This window comes from Gavialis gangeticus, unplaced genomic scaffold, assembly GCF_001723915.1.
Source record: "Gavialis gangeticus isolate Ggan-Ray unplaced genomic scaffold, GavGan_comp1, whole genome shotgun sequence".
NCBI classification, from domain to species: domain Eukaryota; kingdom Metazoa; phylum Chordata; order Crocodylia; family Gavialidae; genus Gavialis; species Gavialis gangeticus.
In genome coordinates, this window is record NW_017728998.1 from 20,039,143 (window position 1) to 20,057,813 (window position 18,671).

The 18,671-nt window shown below is 39.0% G+C and overlaps 1 protein-coding gene across 1 annotated transcript in view; it reads left to right on the top strand.

Moving 5' to 3' along the window:
* The window catches only part of LOC109289519 (transcription initiation factor TFIID subunit 4-like), a 315,986-nt gene that overhangs the window by 150,708 nt on the left and 146,607 nt on the right, over positions 1–18,671 (top strand). The window contains exon 13 of the mRNA XM_019505573.1: positions 7,029–7,085. Coding sequence (XP_019361118.1) covers positions 7,029–7,085 — 57 coding nt within the window. The remainder of the gene's footprint in view (positions 1–7,028; positions 7,086–18,671) is intronic.

An 18,671-nucleotide genomic window follows, 5' to 3' on the forward strand; every position in this document is an offset into this window, starting at 1 on the left:
GATTCAATTCAGCAGAGATTCAGCCCAATTTGGTGGCCGAATCTCTAAATCCAATCAGGAGACCCTTTAATCTCTCTGAATCGAATTGGAACCCTCCAAATTGATTCGGAGAGATTTGGTGATTCAGACATAGACACAGCTTTAAATGTTTTCTCTACATACCTCTAGGTAGCAGGCAGCTTGTGAACTTTGCAATGTTGGAGCACGTGGAGTGTCCCACAGAAGTGCAGAGGGCTCCACAGCGCACCTGGCAGCAGACCCAGAAGTGGATCAGAAGCAGTTCAGGTCCAGCTCTGGGTCTGCTGGAGAGCATTCTGGGGAGCCCCCCATACCCTCCCTGCTCAGCGACTGGTGCCTCCTGGGTCGGGGGGGGGGGCACCTGGGGTCCCCCGTGACTGATGGCTGAGCCGGGAGTGCACAGGGGAGCCTTCCCTGCCTGCTCCCTGGCAGACCCGGAAGGGGACCAGAATTACTTTCAATCCACTTCCTGGTTCACCACCAAGCACGCACAGAGCCCCCCTGCGCTTCTGTGTACCACTCCATTTGCCCCAGCATTGCAGCATTCACGAGCCATGCCTGGTACCTTGAGGTATGTAGACAAAACATTTAAAGCTAAGTCTGTGTCCGAATCGCTGATTCTCCAAATCAGCATCAAATCTTCAGATTCGGCCAAATTGAATTGGGAACAATGATCCAAATCAACGAATCGAATCACTGTCCCTGATTCGGGCTGAATCCGAATCAAATAGGCCTGTTTCACACACCCCTAATAAGCAGCTTCCTAATGGGCATAGAACATTAGGTTTAATTTGTACAGGAGGCTTAAAATGTAGTATAACTGAATGCTTTATAAAGATAGGATGATATTAGGAAAAGTTTTAAAGAACGAAACTGCCTTAGTACCTAATGCTTCCATGGGATTTCTGCCACTTGTAGCTGCACCAGTGCAGATTTCTAGTATGGGCACAGTTTACATCAGTACTGGTTAACTTGGTATAAATTGCCTCTAAAATAGATGTTTATACTAATGAAACTACACCAACGGCCGACCATCCCTCTGTTGACAAGGCCTGAAATCATGATAGAGGAAAGTAGAGTAGGGATTAAAGAGGCAGTTTAGCATTGGATTTTGAAGATGGATAATAAGCAGTGAGGACCTATTGTAAAAGAGCCAGACCTTAGTATCAAGTTGGGGCATGATTAACAAGTAGGCAGTCATCCTACTTGAGACAGAATTAGGAAATGTTTTGGAGTGGGCAATAGGTAGAATTACAGACAAGGGAGATACAGAAGGCAAAAGAAAAAAATGGTGTAAAAAATATTTCAAGATTTCTGGCCTTGTGAGCAAATTAAATTATGTTTTAAAACTGTAAAAATATCAGGCTATTGCCCCCATGCACGCTAGTCTCCTTTTATCAGCTCACAACCCAACACCCTCAACCTGGATTATGTACCCCCTTCGTATTTGAGCCAAGAGAACCTTTTTCCAACTTTAAACTCATGCCTTCTGCAAGAAATCACTATCCTCAGTCTATGCAGCTCCACTGTACTTTTATCAAAGCTGGTGGTGAAGCTTTTGACCTTCTTCTGAAAAATCCTTTGTTTAGTCCCTCTTTGCCTGCTAATTATTATTTTATCATTAATCTTTTTATTTTTTCCTTTCCTTTCCTGGAAAAAGTCCCCCAAATTAGCTGTTGCCCAGGAAAATCTCTTCTCTCTGCTTACCTAACTGCTTACAGGCAGACTTCAGTCCTCTTACAGCCCTGAGTTTGCCCTTCTTAACAGAGTTGCTAATCCTTGACTCTGATCATAACTCCTCTGTCTCATCATCCTGTTTGCTGTCAGTAAATTTAAATTTTTGTCAGCCTCTTGACCAAGGAGCCATTGCATCAGCGGGACTACATTTCTGCTATTGAGCAGTCCATGGGTTTTCCTTTCTGATCCCATTGTCTCCCTCTGAAATATTTCATTGCTAGCTAACATCAATCATCAAATTTGCAGATGACACCAAATTATGGGGCAAAGTAAACACACTGAGGGGCAGGGAACAGATTCAGGTGAATTTGGACAGGTTGGAAATGTGGGCAGAAAAGAACAGGATGCAGTTTAACAAAGATAACTGCAAAGTGCTGCACCTAGGTTGAAAGAATCAACAACACACAGACTAGATGATGACTTTCTAAGCAACACAGCAGCAGAAAGGGATCTCGGAGTCATAGTAGACTCCCAGATGACCATGAGTCGTCAATGTGATGAAGCGATAAGTAAAGCCAACTGCACTCTGTCATGCATTAGCAGGTGCATCATGAGCAGATCTAAGGAGGTGATACTTCTTCTCTGTGTGGCATTGGTGAGGCTGAAGCTGGAGTGCTGCATGCAGTTTTGGGTGCCGCAGTTCAAAAGGGATGTGGATAACCTTGAGAGGGTCCAGACGAAGGCCACTCTTATTGTTAAGGGCCTGCAGGTAAGGTCCTACGAGGAGAGATTGAGAGACCTGGACCTCTTCAGCCTCTGCAAGAGAAGGATGATCTTGTGGCCATCTATAAATTCATCGGGGGTGGGGGCAGCAAGGAATAGGAGATAATCTATTTACCAGAGCGTGCCTCAGGGTAACGAGAAACAATGGAGCAGATTTAGATTAGACATCAGGAAGGGTGACCAGAAAGAGATCTTGGAGTCAGTATTGACTCCAAGATGAACATGGGCCGACAATGCGAGGCCATGGTTGGCAGGGCTAACTGGACCTTGTCGTGCATCCACAGGTGCATCTCGAGTAGAGCCAAGGAGGTGATCCTCCCCCTCTACGCGACGCTGGTCAGGCCACAGCTGGAGTATTGTGTCCAGTTCTGTGCGCCACATTTCAAGAGGGATGTGGACAACATGGAGAGGGTCCAGAGGAGGGCCACCCGCATGATCCGGGGACAACAGGGCAGACCCTACAGTGAGAGACTGCGGGACCTGAACCTATTCAGCCTCCACAAGAGAAGGCTGAGGGGGGACCTGGTGACCGTCTATAAACTCACTAGGGGGGACCAGAAGGGTTTGGGGGAGACGCTGTTTCCCCTAGCGCCCGCTGGCATAACAAGGAGTAATGGGCACAAGTTGATGGAGAGGAGGTATAGATTGGACATCCGCAAAAACTACTTCACAGTTAGGGCGGCTAGGAGCTGGAACCAACTTCCAAGGGAAGTGGTGCTGGCCCCTACCCTGGGGGTCTTTGAGAAGAGGCTGGATGCCTACCTGGCTGGACTCATTTGAGTCCCGTTTTTGTTTTGGGATTTTGTTGTTCTCCCGCCCTGGCGGGGGGTCGGGCTAGAAGATCTACTAGGTCCCTTCCAACCCTAAATCTATGAAACTATGAAACTATGAAACCTGGAATGGGCTCCCAAGGTCTTTAAGAGGAGACTAGACAAGCACCTGGCTGGGGTTATCTTACCCTGGTGCTCTTTCCTGTCCAGGGCAGGGGGTTGGACTCGATTAATAGCTTTTGAAGTTAATGTTAGTGTGTGTGGATGGTGCCAAATTTGACTACACTACAGATTAAAGGCCATTCTATTGAATAGATATAGCACAGTTAAAGTCCGTAGAAATTTCCCTACCCCATACTGCCAATGAATTTCCAGGGCTACCTGTGAAAGTGGGAGGAAGGTTCAGTGTCTATACCTGTTTGCTCATTTAATCCTTTTACTCTTTCCAGCTCAGGAGTACAATTGATGTAGTGTTGCTCTTGATAAGAAGAGCACTTCTCTGAACTGTAACTATTTGTATATTACTGATGAGCCCCCGCCTGGCGGGGGGGGGATATTGTCTGGATTTTAATTTTTTGTTACTTTATCCAATTGTAGTAGTAGTAGTAGTAGTAATAATAATAATAATATCACACTTGCACTCTTGCATTCCACCTTACAGTGGCCATTGGTTGAATAGGGTTTTACCCTCAGCTATGCTGCTTTTAACGTTCACTTTTTATTAACAAAGCTAATGTGAAAGCAAAGTGTTTCATGTTGCCAATTTAACTTCTTTAATTAAAAGTGAAAGTTGTAAGCTGGTACAGCTGTGGGTAAAGTTCTAATGTCATCAATGGCGAAAATAGGTTTAAAATTGAAACTGTTGGCACAGCAGTGGCTCTCAATAGTGCAGCACCTGCAGTTGTGACTCTTAACTTTTATTTAATGAAAAAAAAAAGAAATTGAAGTATTAAAGTCCCCTAGTATAGGGTGTGTGTGTCTCTGTGTGTGTGTATATATGTGTGTGTAAAAGAAAATGTAAAGCTCTCAGTGCCTTAATTGTGATGGAAATGTGACTGAAAATACAAGGCAAACCTGCACCCAAGGGGAAAGCTTTGAGAGCTTTTAAAATACAATTCCTATGAGCGTGAAGCTTGAGAATGTTTCTGAATCCTGTCATATATCTAACTTGTTAAATATGATGCAAAATTCATATCAAGTGCAGCACTGATTTTACAGATTACATGGATAAATTATTATTCCACTAAATTTATGAACTGTAAGCATTGCATCAACAAAAGGGACTATTATTCTACTTATGTACATAATAATCCGTGCTCTGATTTGGAAAAAAAAAACACTGAGGGGGATGTAGTTAAAAACAAAAATTAATGTAGTAAAAACAACCCTTTTTTTAAAGAAAAAATTGAATACTTTCTAAATGCAGAAGGACCTCCGCAGATACAGATCTCCCATGTGCAAGTCGTGACACCTTTTGGGTCTTTCTAAGTATGCACATATCTAAGCTAGGAAAAAAGGTCCCAGCAAGTTAGGGAAATTGACAAACTGTGGACTTGAAGCACTTTAGTTTCTTATTTATTTGAAACCTTATATCATATTGTGTATTTTAATTCATCTACAGACATTAAACTGATTAAATATGTTACCACATATTAAAGTGTTAGAAAATATTTATCACAGATGAGCATGTTGTTATACTCTACTGGAGGCAAGGTTTAGTATCTTATAAAGAGAAGGGTTGGTAATAGTCAATTGTAGTTAACCATGACTAGGAAAACAAGTTTCCACAGATGTTAATGTCTGTCTACGCTAGCATGTAAAAAGTGCTAATTAGAATATTTATAATATATTAATTATTTTTCTTGTTTAGATGTGACCAAAAAGATGTGGGAGTTTGTGCTAGTAGGTTGTATCAAAAACCAAAATCATTGAATAGTGATGAACAAGTGTGAAAAAAAAAGTTACTTCCCTGGTTTAACATTTTTATTTTTAGTATCTTTTTCATTTATTGTTTAAGGTGTTTACGTGCATTAGGGTGTTTTGGAAGAAGTGCATATTTTCAGGACAAAAAGGATAGAGATACAGCACACTGGGTGTAGAGCAGGGTTCCAAGTATAAAGGTTGGCCTAAAGTAAAACTTGGAGACCAGAGTAAAAAAGGATATGAAAAAGTAGTATTAAGAAGATGGCTTGAGTGGAATAAAAAGAGACAAAAAGGAATGGGAATTGTTTACACTTGCAGCTGTAAACTCACTATTAGGTTTTATGGAAAGATTAAGCTAATATGCCTGATGACTTTCAGACGTGCAGTGAAGTCTTATTTAATCCAATTTAGTCCTGTTTTTTGGCATGATGCCTTTTAATCTACATGCAGTGTAATTTGAAAAAAAAATAATGTCAGTAAAGAAAATTCAGAGTGAGTTTCGCTTTAACTGCCAAAGTATCTGTTAAGAGGGAGTCAGATCTGTTCTAGGTTGTGTCTGCCAAATTAGGTCTCTCCTCAACCTTTGCTGTTCTTTTTGGACTTCCAAATTCCTACACTCTAAATGAGAACACATAAAATATTCAGCAAAAATCACCAACCAAAAAACTATCATCACTTATATATTTGCAAATCAGTTTCCTTTCTGAAACCTTGAACCTTTCTCTGATTTAGAAACACTAAGGAGAGGAAGGGAATGGCATAAATATTGTTATTCCTGTAGCCTGTTAGAGGTTAACTGGAAACTTAACATGCAAAGAAATGTACAAAAGAAAATAAGAGAAAATAATTATACCTTTCAAGTGCCAAGACAAGAATAATTGTTCACATGATGATCATGACTTTTATTGTGACTGCTTATAGCTTTGATATGTTGTTTTATCTTAATTTTAACCAGTCATACTATAGAGAACCTAGAATACTACATTTGTAATTTGCCTGTAATTTTGAGTCATTATTGAATTCCATAAATTTGATTTTTTTTTCCTAATTCATTTTAAAAATATATAAACATTACAGTCATTATAGTTATAAGCTTTTACATATATTATGTAAATAAGTATAGGATCAGGATCCTTAGCTGTATTTTATGTATAGGGCATATGGTTGTTATTTATGGATTTAAAAGTTGCCATTTGCCTATTAAAAATTGCCATTTGGCATGTACTGCTCTTTAAATGACAAAATTAATAAAACTAAGAGGCAAGCATTAATGGCCTAAACCTTACACGTTTTTATGTTGTATAAAAGGTATGATTTTACAGAATATTTGCATCTGTAATTATGCTGCATTAATAGCTAAGAGGAAGCCTTTACAAGATTTATGTACATTCTCTGTCAATAGCTGCGTATTAAAATAAAACCTTAAATAAGTTTGTCAGTACAATATGGGAGTATAATTGACTTACTGAGTTAAATCAAAATGAGATAATGAAAAACACCTGATAGATGCTTAATTCAGATATTTTCCTTTTCTGAGTTGTTTTCATAATGAATGCATATATACCTATTAAATAATAGAAACATATTCCAACTTCTGTTGAAACTTTAGAGTTGGTAATAACGTAAGTAGATTGAGCCTTTTTGTTTAAACCTCCACTAGATTTTATTTACAACTGAATATTTAACAGTGTATTGGGTGAGGCCTACAGGCTTGAAATTGCACTTCTATGAATTTAAGCATCCCATCCTTGACACCTTGTATCCTGTTCCCCTTTCTTTGCTATTTTTTAACTTACTGCAACATGAGGGGTTCTAAAACCATCTGTTAACCTTTTTTCCATTTTTTTAAACACGTAGAGTCGCTCAAGGCAAGAAGACCCAGAGCAAGCTAGACTGAAACAAAAAGCAAAGGAGGTAAGCAGAGCTAGAGATCATTACACTTGACATTTCAAGGCTTGAACATATTAATTTTTTATGCCTTGCTACTTGTATATCGTTAATAAAAATCTGACTAAAAACTTTTTAGGATGTATTTGTTGCTCTGCCTTTGATCTTAATGTTTGCAAACTAATACATTAATACATGTGAAGCCTAAGGAGATTTTATAAGAGAATATTTCCATACATTACATTTTCATTTCCATTTTAGGTGGCTGTAGCTTTTGTTGGGTTGTTGATGACAGCAGCATTAGATTTTGGTGGAAAAAGTATGCCTTTGTCTTTCTGAAAATGTCATTTTTTAGAAATGTGTTACTTTTGCTTACCAGTTTTGTTGTTGTAACAATTAATGTTACTAAATAATGTCATTACCTATGCACCACTTCTTTCTCTATAGGGATGTCTTGTATTTATTCAGTCACTAGTCCTAGTTCCTGTACTTGAAAGAAGAAAAAAAAAAGCAAGTAACAGTAGTTGTAGTTTTGTTCTGATAGTTTGAGGGGACAATTCAGTAGGGTGCTAGGTGCCTTAAACCCTCACAATGTGAGGGGAACCTATTCCTGGCTTAAAGAATGCGTATGCTCAGATCAGTCCATAACTACCTTCAGATAGAAAGACCTAAAATATTCATCAGTTGAAATACTGTGCCTCAGCAGTAACCTACTTGGCAAACCCTGGTCACTGTTAGTTGTACCTAAATTCCAATATTATGAATGAAAAGCATTAGGAAATATTGTTATGCGGAAAGAGACATATGACAATTCTTCCTGTTTATCTCTCTCCTCTATTCTTTGTTTGCTCTGTGTTTTCAATATTTTATAATTCCCAAACCCATAAAAATTGTGTTTATGTGTAAACAGGCAGTAAATCTGTTAAATAGGTGAGGTTTCCTTTCACTGTGTGAATTATTACAAATTGCTATAAATATGCAATAAAGAAGAGTTGTCTAAAAAGAGTTTATATAAACTTTGTACCATGGGTCACTGTGTTCCCACTTCAACGATTTTGAAAATGTTTTCATAATTTATGCAAGTCACAGCATTGTAAAGCAAGCTAGTGACAAAGATTGCTAAGGTGGACAGTAGATATAAAAGAAAAAATGGTTTTGAAAGTGTTCGAAAATAATTGAAGGCAGTGAAATGTAGCAAAACATGCTACTGAAATGACAACTAAAGCTGTGCTACTGCTGGAAGTGAGAAAGAAGCGCTGTTCAAATGTTCATGGTTTATACTTCCTGTAAAGCTAAGCTAGCTAGATAGTGGCTTTAATTATATTTTATATCTTGTTGTAAGTAAACTGTCTCAAAAATATTTGCAGTTCATTGGATCTGGGGTGCCACAGTCTCATTCAGTGCAATCCTGATTAGTTCATTGGATGTTTGGCAAAATAAAAATGCTTAGCTGTGTTAGTAAAAATATACATTTTAAAAAGTAATCAGACTGCAATAGGATTAGATCTTTATAGGAAAACTTACTGTCTAGCAGATTTAGTTGTTTGTTTTGAGTAATTGTAAGAGCACCACTTTGAATTGAAAAATTGGAAGGAACCTCAGTATACGTTGCATTTCCTGATCCACTAGAGGGAGTGTTGCTATATACATATGAATAAGAGAAAATGTATAATTGTTAAATATTACTGAGTTAATAAATATTTTGGTGATAAGCTAATTGGTAATATTCAGATCAAACTGATGTGTGATTTTTATAGTAGTAGTACTGTTGTCAAGTACGTGATAACCTGTTTGAGTTTATGTGGAATGAATACCAGGTTTTTTGTTCAAGTGCTACATCTAGGTTTTTGTACCTTAGCCCTGCCTTGCTTCCCACCCTTCTAATGAAAGTGCATAATTGGCTAGCAGTCTGGTGCTGTCTAAGGTTGAATTTCATTCACCATATTTAAAACTGTACGAAATACAGGATAAGACTCTTCTTTTAGTATTTAAACTCCTGAAACTCTTTTTTCAGTTTATTCAGTGGTTTTTGACCAAAAATATTTTAAAATATTTTAAAAGGGGTAAGAGAAAACTAAGAATGATATGATTTTAGTTTGATATTTTTAATGTCGCTTATTTGGATCAGTAGCTGATTGTATACTGACTGTCAATTGCATTGGAACTGCTGAGACAAAATAACCAGTTTTGTAATACAAAAAGATGTATTAGCCAGATGGTGTTTGGGGCATTACATTATTTGAAATGAAAAGCTTTGAATTAACTTTAAAAATTGTTTCAGTTTCAAAACTGCACTGCCAGCTGGTCTTTTCTTGAATGAGCAGATGATCCACATTCAAGAAGAGAATTTTGTCTCCCTCCAGGTTCTGTGTAAACTGATGACGGTGATACTGTTAGGTTTACAAGGATTAGCTGAATTAGAAATGATGTTTCCCTGATCTGTAATTGTCTTAAACATGGGCTTTTGGAAATACTTGTCCACGTGCCCTTTTGGCTGGTGGGAAGCCTGTTGTTTAGTCAATGCTGTCCAGAAAGGCATGCAGTATGAATCCAAGATGCTTAGTTTACGTAGAATATTTTCAGGTTTTGTCTTATACTAGATGGATATTGACCTGCTTGTAAGCAGGAAGATGTGGAAATAAATTAGTTTATGTTCATTATTTGTAAAACAGTTGAAAATGCCTTAACTATTTCTAGAAGACACCATATTAGTGTAAATGTGTAAGGTTTGAGTGCTGTATACCCATATTTCAAGAGTAATACCTGTATATTCATTAGAGACACAACAGACTGAAACAGTCCCCTCATCCTCATTTTTCTGTGCTCAAAACCATGCTCTGGATCATACCACTTAGCCTAATGATCAAAACGGGATAGAGATCGGAAGCTGGGAGAAGGTCAACTGTAGATTTAGAAAGCGGGAAATATAGTTACTGATGGAACATGAGTGGGACCAAAAGGTATGAGGAAAGAGAAATATACACCAGAGACAAAAATGGGGGGAGAAAGGTGAAATTAGAAAACAAATGGCTTACAGAGAACTTAAGGAAAAAATAAATGAAAACACTTAAAATGAAAACCATGAGAAGTTTAGTTTCAGATTTGCAAGAGAAAGGTATCAAAATATAAGTAAACCAAAACAAGTCTACACGGTGGTCTGTGCTGTTTTAGTTAAATCCTACATACTTTTGGTTAAACTAGTGTAATTCTATATTGAAAGGGCTGTAAAGTGATCAGTGAATATATACTAATATATATACTACTTATGATCACATTTTAATTTTGAACTTGTTTAACAAAACAGTACTATATTATGTTAATATTTATTTCAAGAAAAATAACATTAAAATGAAGTTATTTCAGTTGCATTATATTCTACATGACTCTTCGATTACAGGCAACTCCTGCTTAATGCTGTTTTGCTTAGCGCTGTCTTGCTATAATGCTAATTTTAAATTGATACATGATTTCACTTAGCACTCAGTAAATTGTGTTATAATGCTCACGGTCACAGTCTTGGGTCATTAAAAACACTTGCGGTCGCCATCTTGGGTTGTCAGATATTTTCGGTTTTGCTTAATGCTTGTTTAGCTTAACGCTTGGTTTTTCACTAACCAATTAAGGCCACTAAGCAGGAGTTGTCTGTAAAATTTAAAAAAGAGAAAGGAAGATCTAGTATGTTTGCTAGACCCGTATAAGGAATGGCAAAATTTGTGGGCACTGTGCCCTGTGTACAGGATGGTTACATCTTTTCAAAATCAAATTTTAGAAAAAACACTAGCAAGTATCTATAGGAAGAATGGAAGATCAACCACAAATACGAGTTAAAGAAATGAGTTCTCTAACTTACGTAGAAATAAGGACATAAAACAAAACATATTGGTGCTAGCTGGAATAGAGCAAGATTAGGAGTAATTGAGTCAGCACGTGATAATTAATAATATAGATGGTTCAAAAGAAAGATAGCATAGGTGAGAACCTAAACATACTTTTTTGTTAGGATAATTTCTGGTATATCCAGTGTCCATTAACTGAGAGTTAAAACTGAAATATCCAAGTTTATTCATTCTGCTGGAATAATTTAAAGTCTTTATATCATCACTAACAAAGGGTATTGCATACAAATGAAAACCAAAAAACACAGATCAAAATGGGGGACACGTAGCTGGATGGCAGCTTTATGGGAGAGGACTTGGGAGTCTTGATAGACCACAGACTCAATATGAGTCTGCTGTGTGATGCAGCCGTATAAAAGGCAAATGCAGTTCTTATTGCAACTTTTATTGCAAAAGGCAACAGAAAGATTAGGTGCAAGACACAAGAAGTGATAGTACCTCTCTACTCAACACTGTTTATGCCTTATCTGGAGTACTCTGTGCAGTTCTGGGTTCCAGTTCTGGGTTTTAAAAAGGATGTGGAGAAGTTAGGTTCCAGAGGTGGGCAACAAACATGATCAAGAGCTTGGAAGGCAAGTCATATTCAGAGAGGCTGAAGAGAGGCATGTTCAGTTTGTGGAAAAGGCACTTAAGAAGGGACGTGATAGCAGTCTTCAAATACTTGAAGGACTGCCATGAAGAAGGAAAGCATGGTTTTTCTCTGTCTACGGAGAAGAGTGGACCAATGGCTTGAAACTTCAGCAAAGTAAATTTAGATTGGATATCCAGAAACATTTCTTCACTGTTAGAATATTGAAGCAGTAGAATAGACTGACTGGGGAAGTTGTGCACTCTATCACTGGAGGTGTTCACCAAGAGGTTGGACAGTCACTGGTCAGGAGTCTAGGCATAGCCACGCTTGTTTTCTACTGTGAGTATTTCCCATGCTTCTGGGCTTTGCTTGTTGAGTTCCCTCCCTCCTCTGCCTTTTTTCTGCTTTGTGTCAGGGTGTTTTTAAACCTCCCCAAAGGCATTGGGTGTTGGCTATAGCTAAGGCTGGGGACTTCAACTGGGGTGTGCTGATTCTCTTGGTAGGAACAGTGTTGGAGGTTCCTGGCTAGAGGGTCTTGCCCCTCTGTTCAGGGTCCAACCGGTTGCTATATTTGGGGTCAGGAAGGAATTTTACCCCATGGTCAGATTGGGATAGACTGTGGCAGTTTTTGCCTTCCCCTGTAGCAGGGATGGGAGGGTGGCCCTCTACCCAGGACCTCTTGAGTAGATATTGACAACATTTTATAGAAGCAGGACGTTGGCTGCCGTTCCCCTGCTTTACCTTTGTGGAAGGTTAAGGGTGTAAAGTCTATGGTGTGTCAGGGTTGAGGGTAGTTGCATGTAGAGTTTAGATTATGGTTGTACAGGATGGTTTGGATTGGGATGATTCTGCCTCAGATGGGGGATTGGGTTAGATGACCTCTGGAGGTCCCTTCCAGTCCTGCTTTCTGTGACTCTAAAGGAGACACCATGACACACATTAGGCATGCATCCAGGGCCCAGATAAGATTAGATAACACCTAATTAGAATCTATTTTCAAATGCACTCTCCACTATTGGAGTGAAATCTTGGCCACAGTGAAGTCATTAGCAAAATGCTCACCCATTTCAGTAGGGACGATATTTCATCCCATATGCCTGTATTTATCAGTGCAGGTACTCCATCTTGTGAACATTTGTACAGTGCTATTGACACAGCTGAAAAGAAAAAGCTTTTTAGTCAGGGTGTCTGGTGAGCATGGACAAGAATGGTGGCACTGTGTGTTGGCCAGTGGCTGTAAGGGGTACTGGAGAGCACAGGTTGCAGCTGTAACATTAGCTGTTAGTAGACAAACTTTTTTTCCAGTGTCCTTGGAGGTGCTGTGCCCACTGCTGAGCTTTGGAGTGCCTTCTACTTGAGGCACCTTCTCCATCTCTTTCAATATGGCTCCTAGCATAAGAAATTTAGGGTGCATACAAATGCATCACATTTCTACCAGCATAATCACTGTCCTCCCAGTAGAAACTTCAAGTGTACATGCATTTGTGCTTTTTCTCCTGGACCACAAATAGCAGATTTGGGAGAAAACCCAATTCCACCCTGGTAGGACGGGGCTCCCAAGAAAGTTTCTCCCAGGAAAATGAATGCTTGTACATTTCCCTGCACCTTAACCCCTCTTGGAGACCAAGAGGAGTAAAGCCATGGAGAAAAGCTCCCATGCTTTCTGCAGATTAGGATCAGCCCCGTCTGGGAAGGCACAGGGGGTATCTGCTTCTGTTCTCCTGCTGCTGCCCACAGCTCCTCGTTTACTAGAGTCCACAGTGTGAGGAGCAGGACATGGGCTTTGCTGCAGTGTTCCCTCTGCTCAGATCTCAGGCACCAGGAGCCAAGTGGAGGGAACAGTTCCCCAAGATCCTGCCTGCTTCTCATACCAGAGTTCCTGGTGTAAGATGTGGGCAGAGGGCTTTGCTACACTACTCTCTTCCTAGGCTGGTCTGGGAGCAGCAGCCACTGCTCCCTACCTCTTTCCCAAACTGGGCAGTCCCCAGGTTGAGGAAGAGATTGGGGGGCTTTGCCAACTCCTCCTGGCTTCCCCTTGCTGCCCCCACCACCCAGGCAGCAGGGATGGGATTGCAAAGGGGCCTGGAACTGGGGCAAGGAAGCTCTATCTCTGTGAGTTTTAAATGCTGCCCCTGCCACCCAGCTGAGCAGCACCGATGGGGATATCAGAACCTGCAGGGCCTGGAACTGCCAGGGAAGCACTACCTGATTCCCAGTAGGGATGAAAAATGATTATTAATCATTTAACTGAGAAGTCCAGTGATAACCAGTTAGCTTGCTGGTTATTGTTTAGTATGGGGTGGGACGCATTCCATTAGGGAAGGGGGGAAGGGAAGCCACGCAGTGCCCCAGCAGGAACTGGAAGGTGGCAGGGCAGGTGAGAGGAAGGGAGGAGTGAGAAGGAGAGGAGAGGTGAGGTGGGACTCTATCCATAGCTGATGAAGTTAAAGAGAAAAACAGCAGGCAGCCTAATGACTTGTCAATTAAGTCATTAGCTGCTCCCTCCCTCCCAGCGTGGGGCTTCACATGGTCTGTTGTCTGGCTGGGCTTGCCACCGCCTCCTTCCCACTCCCACTCCCACTCTCCCCAAGGGCCCCAGAAGTGTCTCAGACTGTCTGAGCTGCTGTGTTATTGCTTAACCATTTAAGCAATATAATTAGAGGAGGTTAAACAGATAATTTTTTAAACAATATTTCCATCCCTGGTTCACAGCCATGCAGTCTTTAAATGCCATGTGTGCCTCCCATCTTCGGTTGCAGGTGAGGCGATTTAAAATTGGAGGGCTGCCTATTGATAGTCTACCCCTTTCCCAGGCAGTGGAGAGGGCAGGCTGTCAAGAATGCCTCCCCTAAGGGCAGGACTGATCTAGGGAGCCCTCTAGTACCGCCTGGATGGAGAGCTCACCTGTGTAGCCAGGGGGATGGAAAGCATGTACGCTCCAGCTCCCAGGCTTTTTTTTTCTAAGAATTTGTCCAAAATTCTTACCAGTAGAAATTAATGCCTGGACGTGGCCTTAATTTGGCCTTAAGCATCTGGATGCTGAAATGCAGCCTGTTCTGGGAATATATGGAAAAGCCATTGGGAGTGTTGCATATATTTTTGTACATAAATCTGCAACACTCTTCTCTCTCCCTCTTAAAAAAAAGGCATTTGGAGCACTTTAAAAGGCTTTAACAGTGGCATGGAAATCTAATATCATTCTTATTTTGGGGCTAGAAGGAAAATTCAATTTTATTCTAAATATTTCTATTCCAGTTTAGTCCTGGATATTTAACTATTAAAATAGGGATTTTGTTTTTACATTAAATACTTCCTTGACACCATATGGATACCTGTTTATCAGCTCTATAGTAATATTTCTTGTACATAGATGCCACTTGACTTCATTTAGCCCTATATTCATAATGTATTATTGAAGAGGTGTTGATATTTTGTTAGGTAAGCTCATTTATTTGAATTAAATTAGAATGTTTAGAAATGGAATTAGTAGCACAGTGTCTTTCTAGAGGGAGATATCTGAAAGGAGGCTTTCCTTCAGTTTTTCCTAGTACTTGGAAAAATATTGATTCAAAAGCAGCAATCTTTTTTTTTTTGTTAAAGGATTTTTAGAACAATTTCCACTAGTGGTTTGATCTTCTTGACAGAAAATAAGTTTAAATTAAATCTCCATTTAGCTCCTTAAGCTATTTGACAATCAGAAGATTGGCATATGAACAACTCCTAAGGAGCATGATCTTGTTGAATGCTTCATTGTCCAAAAGAGGTGCCTCTAAATTGGGACCTTTTTTAAGCTTTTCTGTTGGTGCTACCAAAACTGGTTGTTAATTAGACAGGATACAGGGATTTTTATCACCATGTGATCAAAGTTAGACTGTTGGGTGGAAAGAGGCAAAGTCCCTTGTATTGTTTGTAGGCCAGTGGAGCTGACAGTGTAGACCAGGCTTATGTAATACCACAATAGGTCAGAATTTGGCTCTTTTGTTGTTCCATTATGTTGGCCAAATACCAGTTAAAACTGATTTCCACGTTTTTTTCTCTTTGGAAAAATAATAAGATTAATTTGGGACAAGAGGAAGTTGTGTACCAAAGAATCAAACTGTGTGACTGAAGACTAGGGAAAGTGGCTGTCCTGTAGTTACAAAGTTATTTCTTTGATTTCCACTCTTTCTGTGACTTAGCACGTGCTGTTCAAAAAGACGTGATTCTGGCCTGTGGAAAACTTTGCTCCATTATGAAGCATACTAGTTGGGTACATTTCTACAGTACTGTTTTCATCTTAAGGGAAATTCCATCACACAGACTAGCATAAATCCTAATTACTTTGGTTGTAAGCTCTTTGAGATAGGGTAATATTATCATGTGTGTATATAGAGCCTGGCATAATGGAGCTGTGATCCCCAACTGGGATCTGTAAGTGTTTCTGCAGCATATAATATCTCTAACAAATAGTTACATTCTCCATAGATCTGCAGAATCATTATATATTTCAAGAAGTGGGCATTTCAGGCATTTTTCCCATTGATTTTCCAAGTAAAAAATAAGCTTGATTTGCCATCTTGCAAAGACTTACATGTGCAGGTAACTTTACACAAGAGTAGTCTAATTGAGTTCAGTTCCTGTAAATGTTTATAAAACTGGGAATGAAGATACTTCCTGCTTTGCCAAAGGTGAAGCACAACATTATTTTTATATGTGGGGAAGGAGCAGGGCATAGATTGGGCAGCAGAAGGAAAGAAAAACTGTTAAGTATCAAAAGGTCTGTATGTCTTTCCAGCCAAGTATGATGAAGCAGGAAAGACCTGTATATGGGAACAAGCAGATTAACTGCGGGTAGGCATAGAGAAAAACAGCAGGTTTGTTTGCCTGCCTTTTAAGCCCAGGGTTTCCTATTTTAGTCCAGGGGATATCTGAACTACATCTGGTTTCATCCAACAAAGCCATATCCCTTTTGCCAAAACACGCTGGAGAGGTTCCATATTTGGAAGTAATTTTTGCCCATATGCTGCACATAGATCTTTGTGCAGAACTAAACAATATATCCTACCTCATAAATATTCATTTTTGTGAGACACTGATTGCATTTCTATTGTAGTTAATAATGTTTTAGAAGCTAGTACTGAATCTAATGATCTTAATTGGAACAAACCAGTATTTGGCCTTTTCTTATGGACAAACTAATGTGAACCATCTCAGTGTTTGGGGATTTGAGATCCCTTTAGAATATTCATCTTAAAGATGTTTCTGTTTATTTAAATATTTGTTTTTAAAGTATAATCTAGAAACTATACATTTCTCAGATTTCACTTGACACCATTATTAGCCGCAACTCCAGCCATTAATTTAATATGGTAACAGAGAACACGTACTGTCATTTAGTATTGGTGCTTACTGATATCATCAAAACAAGACATCCTATCATAATTTTCCAAATTGGGAAACAGTATATTTTAAAAATTGCAGACAGCAATGTCAATTAGGACAGATTTTTTCCTGTCAGTGAATACTAATTATCTTTTAAAAATTTCTGTACGGTTGAAAAATTAAAAATGTTTAGACAGAAGGTCAGATCAAATTTGATTATCCATTTTTTTGCTATGAATACATTACTTAGGAAAAGAGTAGTATCAATTAACTGGATAACAGCTGGAACAATAGAAGTGAAAATGAGCATACTTTTTTGGCCTTAGAGTTACTTAAATTTTAAATATTAACTTTTCAGATGCATAGGAAATGTAAGAATTAATATCAAAGTCTGATAGTATTCTTTAGCAAGCATCTTTTAACTATTCAGAGTTAAATATTTTTTGCTGCTTGCTTTTGGTAAAGAGATCAAAAATACCTAATCAAATTTGTGGGCTCTGTTGTATTAAGTGCTATATAAATACAGAGATGGAAGCAGGTCTCGCCCAGAAGGAGTTTGTCTAAGCAGGAAACAACATGCAGCAAGTCGATGCTAAAAACCATGGTGGGGGAATTAAGCATGAAGGGTGAAAGGTAAATACGTTGTTAAGCAGCTACTTGATGGCTTCCAAATCATCAGAAAGATTTTATGTAAAAACTTGATGATCCCTGACTTCTACTTAATAGAGCCACTGTTGCTTGGTTCATGTCTTGCTTGTGTCAAGATACAAGTAGAACTCGAGGAGGACTTGAAGAAAGGCACAGCGTTCTGAATTAACATGGAGAAGGCAAGATGTCTCTGTGCACTTCTCCTAGAACTACAACAATTATGATGAAACACTTTCCCTGTAATGAGTTTGTTAGCTGCAACTGCAGACATGTTGCAACTGTGTAAATGTGAATTGCACTGGTATGCCTTGCCCTGGTTATATCTCTATACTTATACTAGTACAAAAACCTGCTAAATACAAATCTTGGATGCTGCACTGCTTAGTTTTAAGAAAGTAGATATAATCCCAAGTACTTGCATGGTGTATGTTTTAATATGAAAATATGGTGCTGATAGCAATGTGATCCAGAGAAGTGATTTAGGAGATCTTAGTTCATTTTGTAAAGTATACCCATCCCCCACTTCAGGACACTCATAAACTAGCCGTTTTGTGGGAAACAGACATTTTAAAAACAAGGTAGAAAGGTTATAACTGAATCAGTATTTCTAGAAAATATAAAAACCATTACTGTAAACAATTCTGTAAACAATAACCTTGAAAAAAATCAAATTAATCTTTATTAGTTATCATTTATCATGTGGTCACATACAACATACTGAAAATATTTCCATGCATTTATGTGTTTGTTAGAAACGTGACCATTTCATCAGTACAGTGTGAAAACGGAGAAATCTAGATCCCACATGTTTATTTGTTTGAAGATAAAATATGATTATGTCTTTATACATTGCATTGATACATCTAATAACAATAACAATCTATTTAGCGTGACAGGTACACAAGAATTATCATACTGGGTTGTAGCCGTGGCTCATTTGGTAAATATCCTATTTGTAACAGTGGTTGATACCAAATGTTTAAGAGGACAATTGGGGTGGGGACAACACAAACCAAAAAATAACCGTGAAGTGGACAATTATAAAATAGCTAGCACACACCAGCTTCTTCTTTGCAGGTAAACCCCATGAGACCCCTTAGAATAGTATAGATGCTTGAGATGCTCACCTTTGTGTGT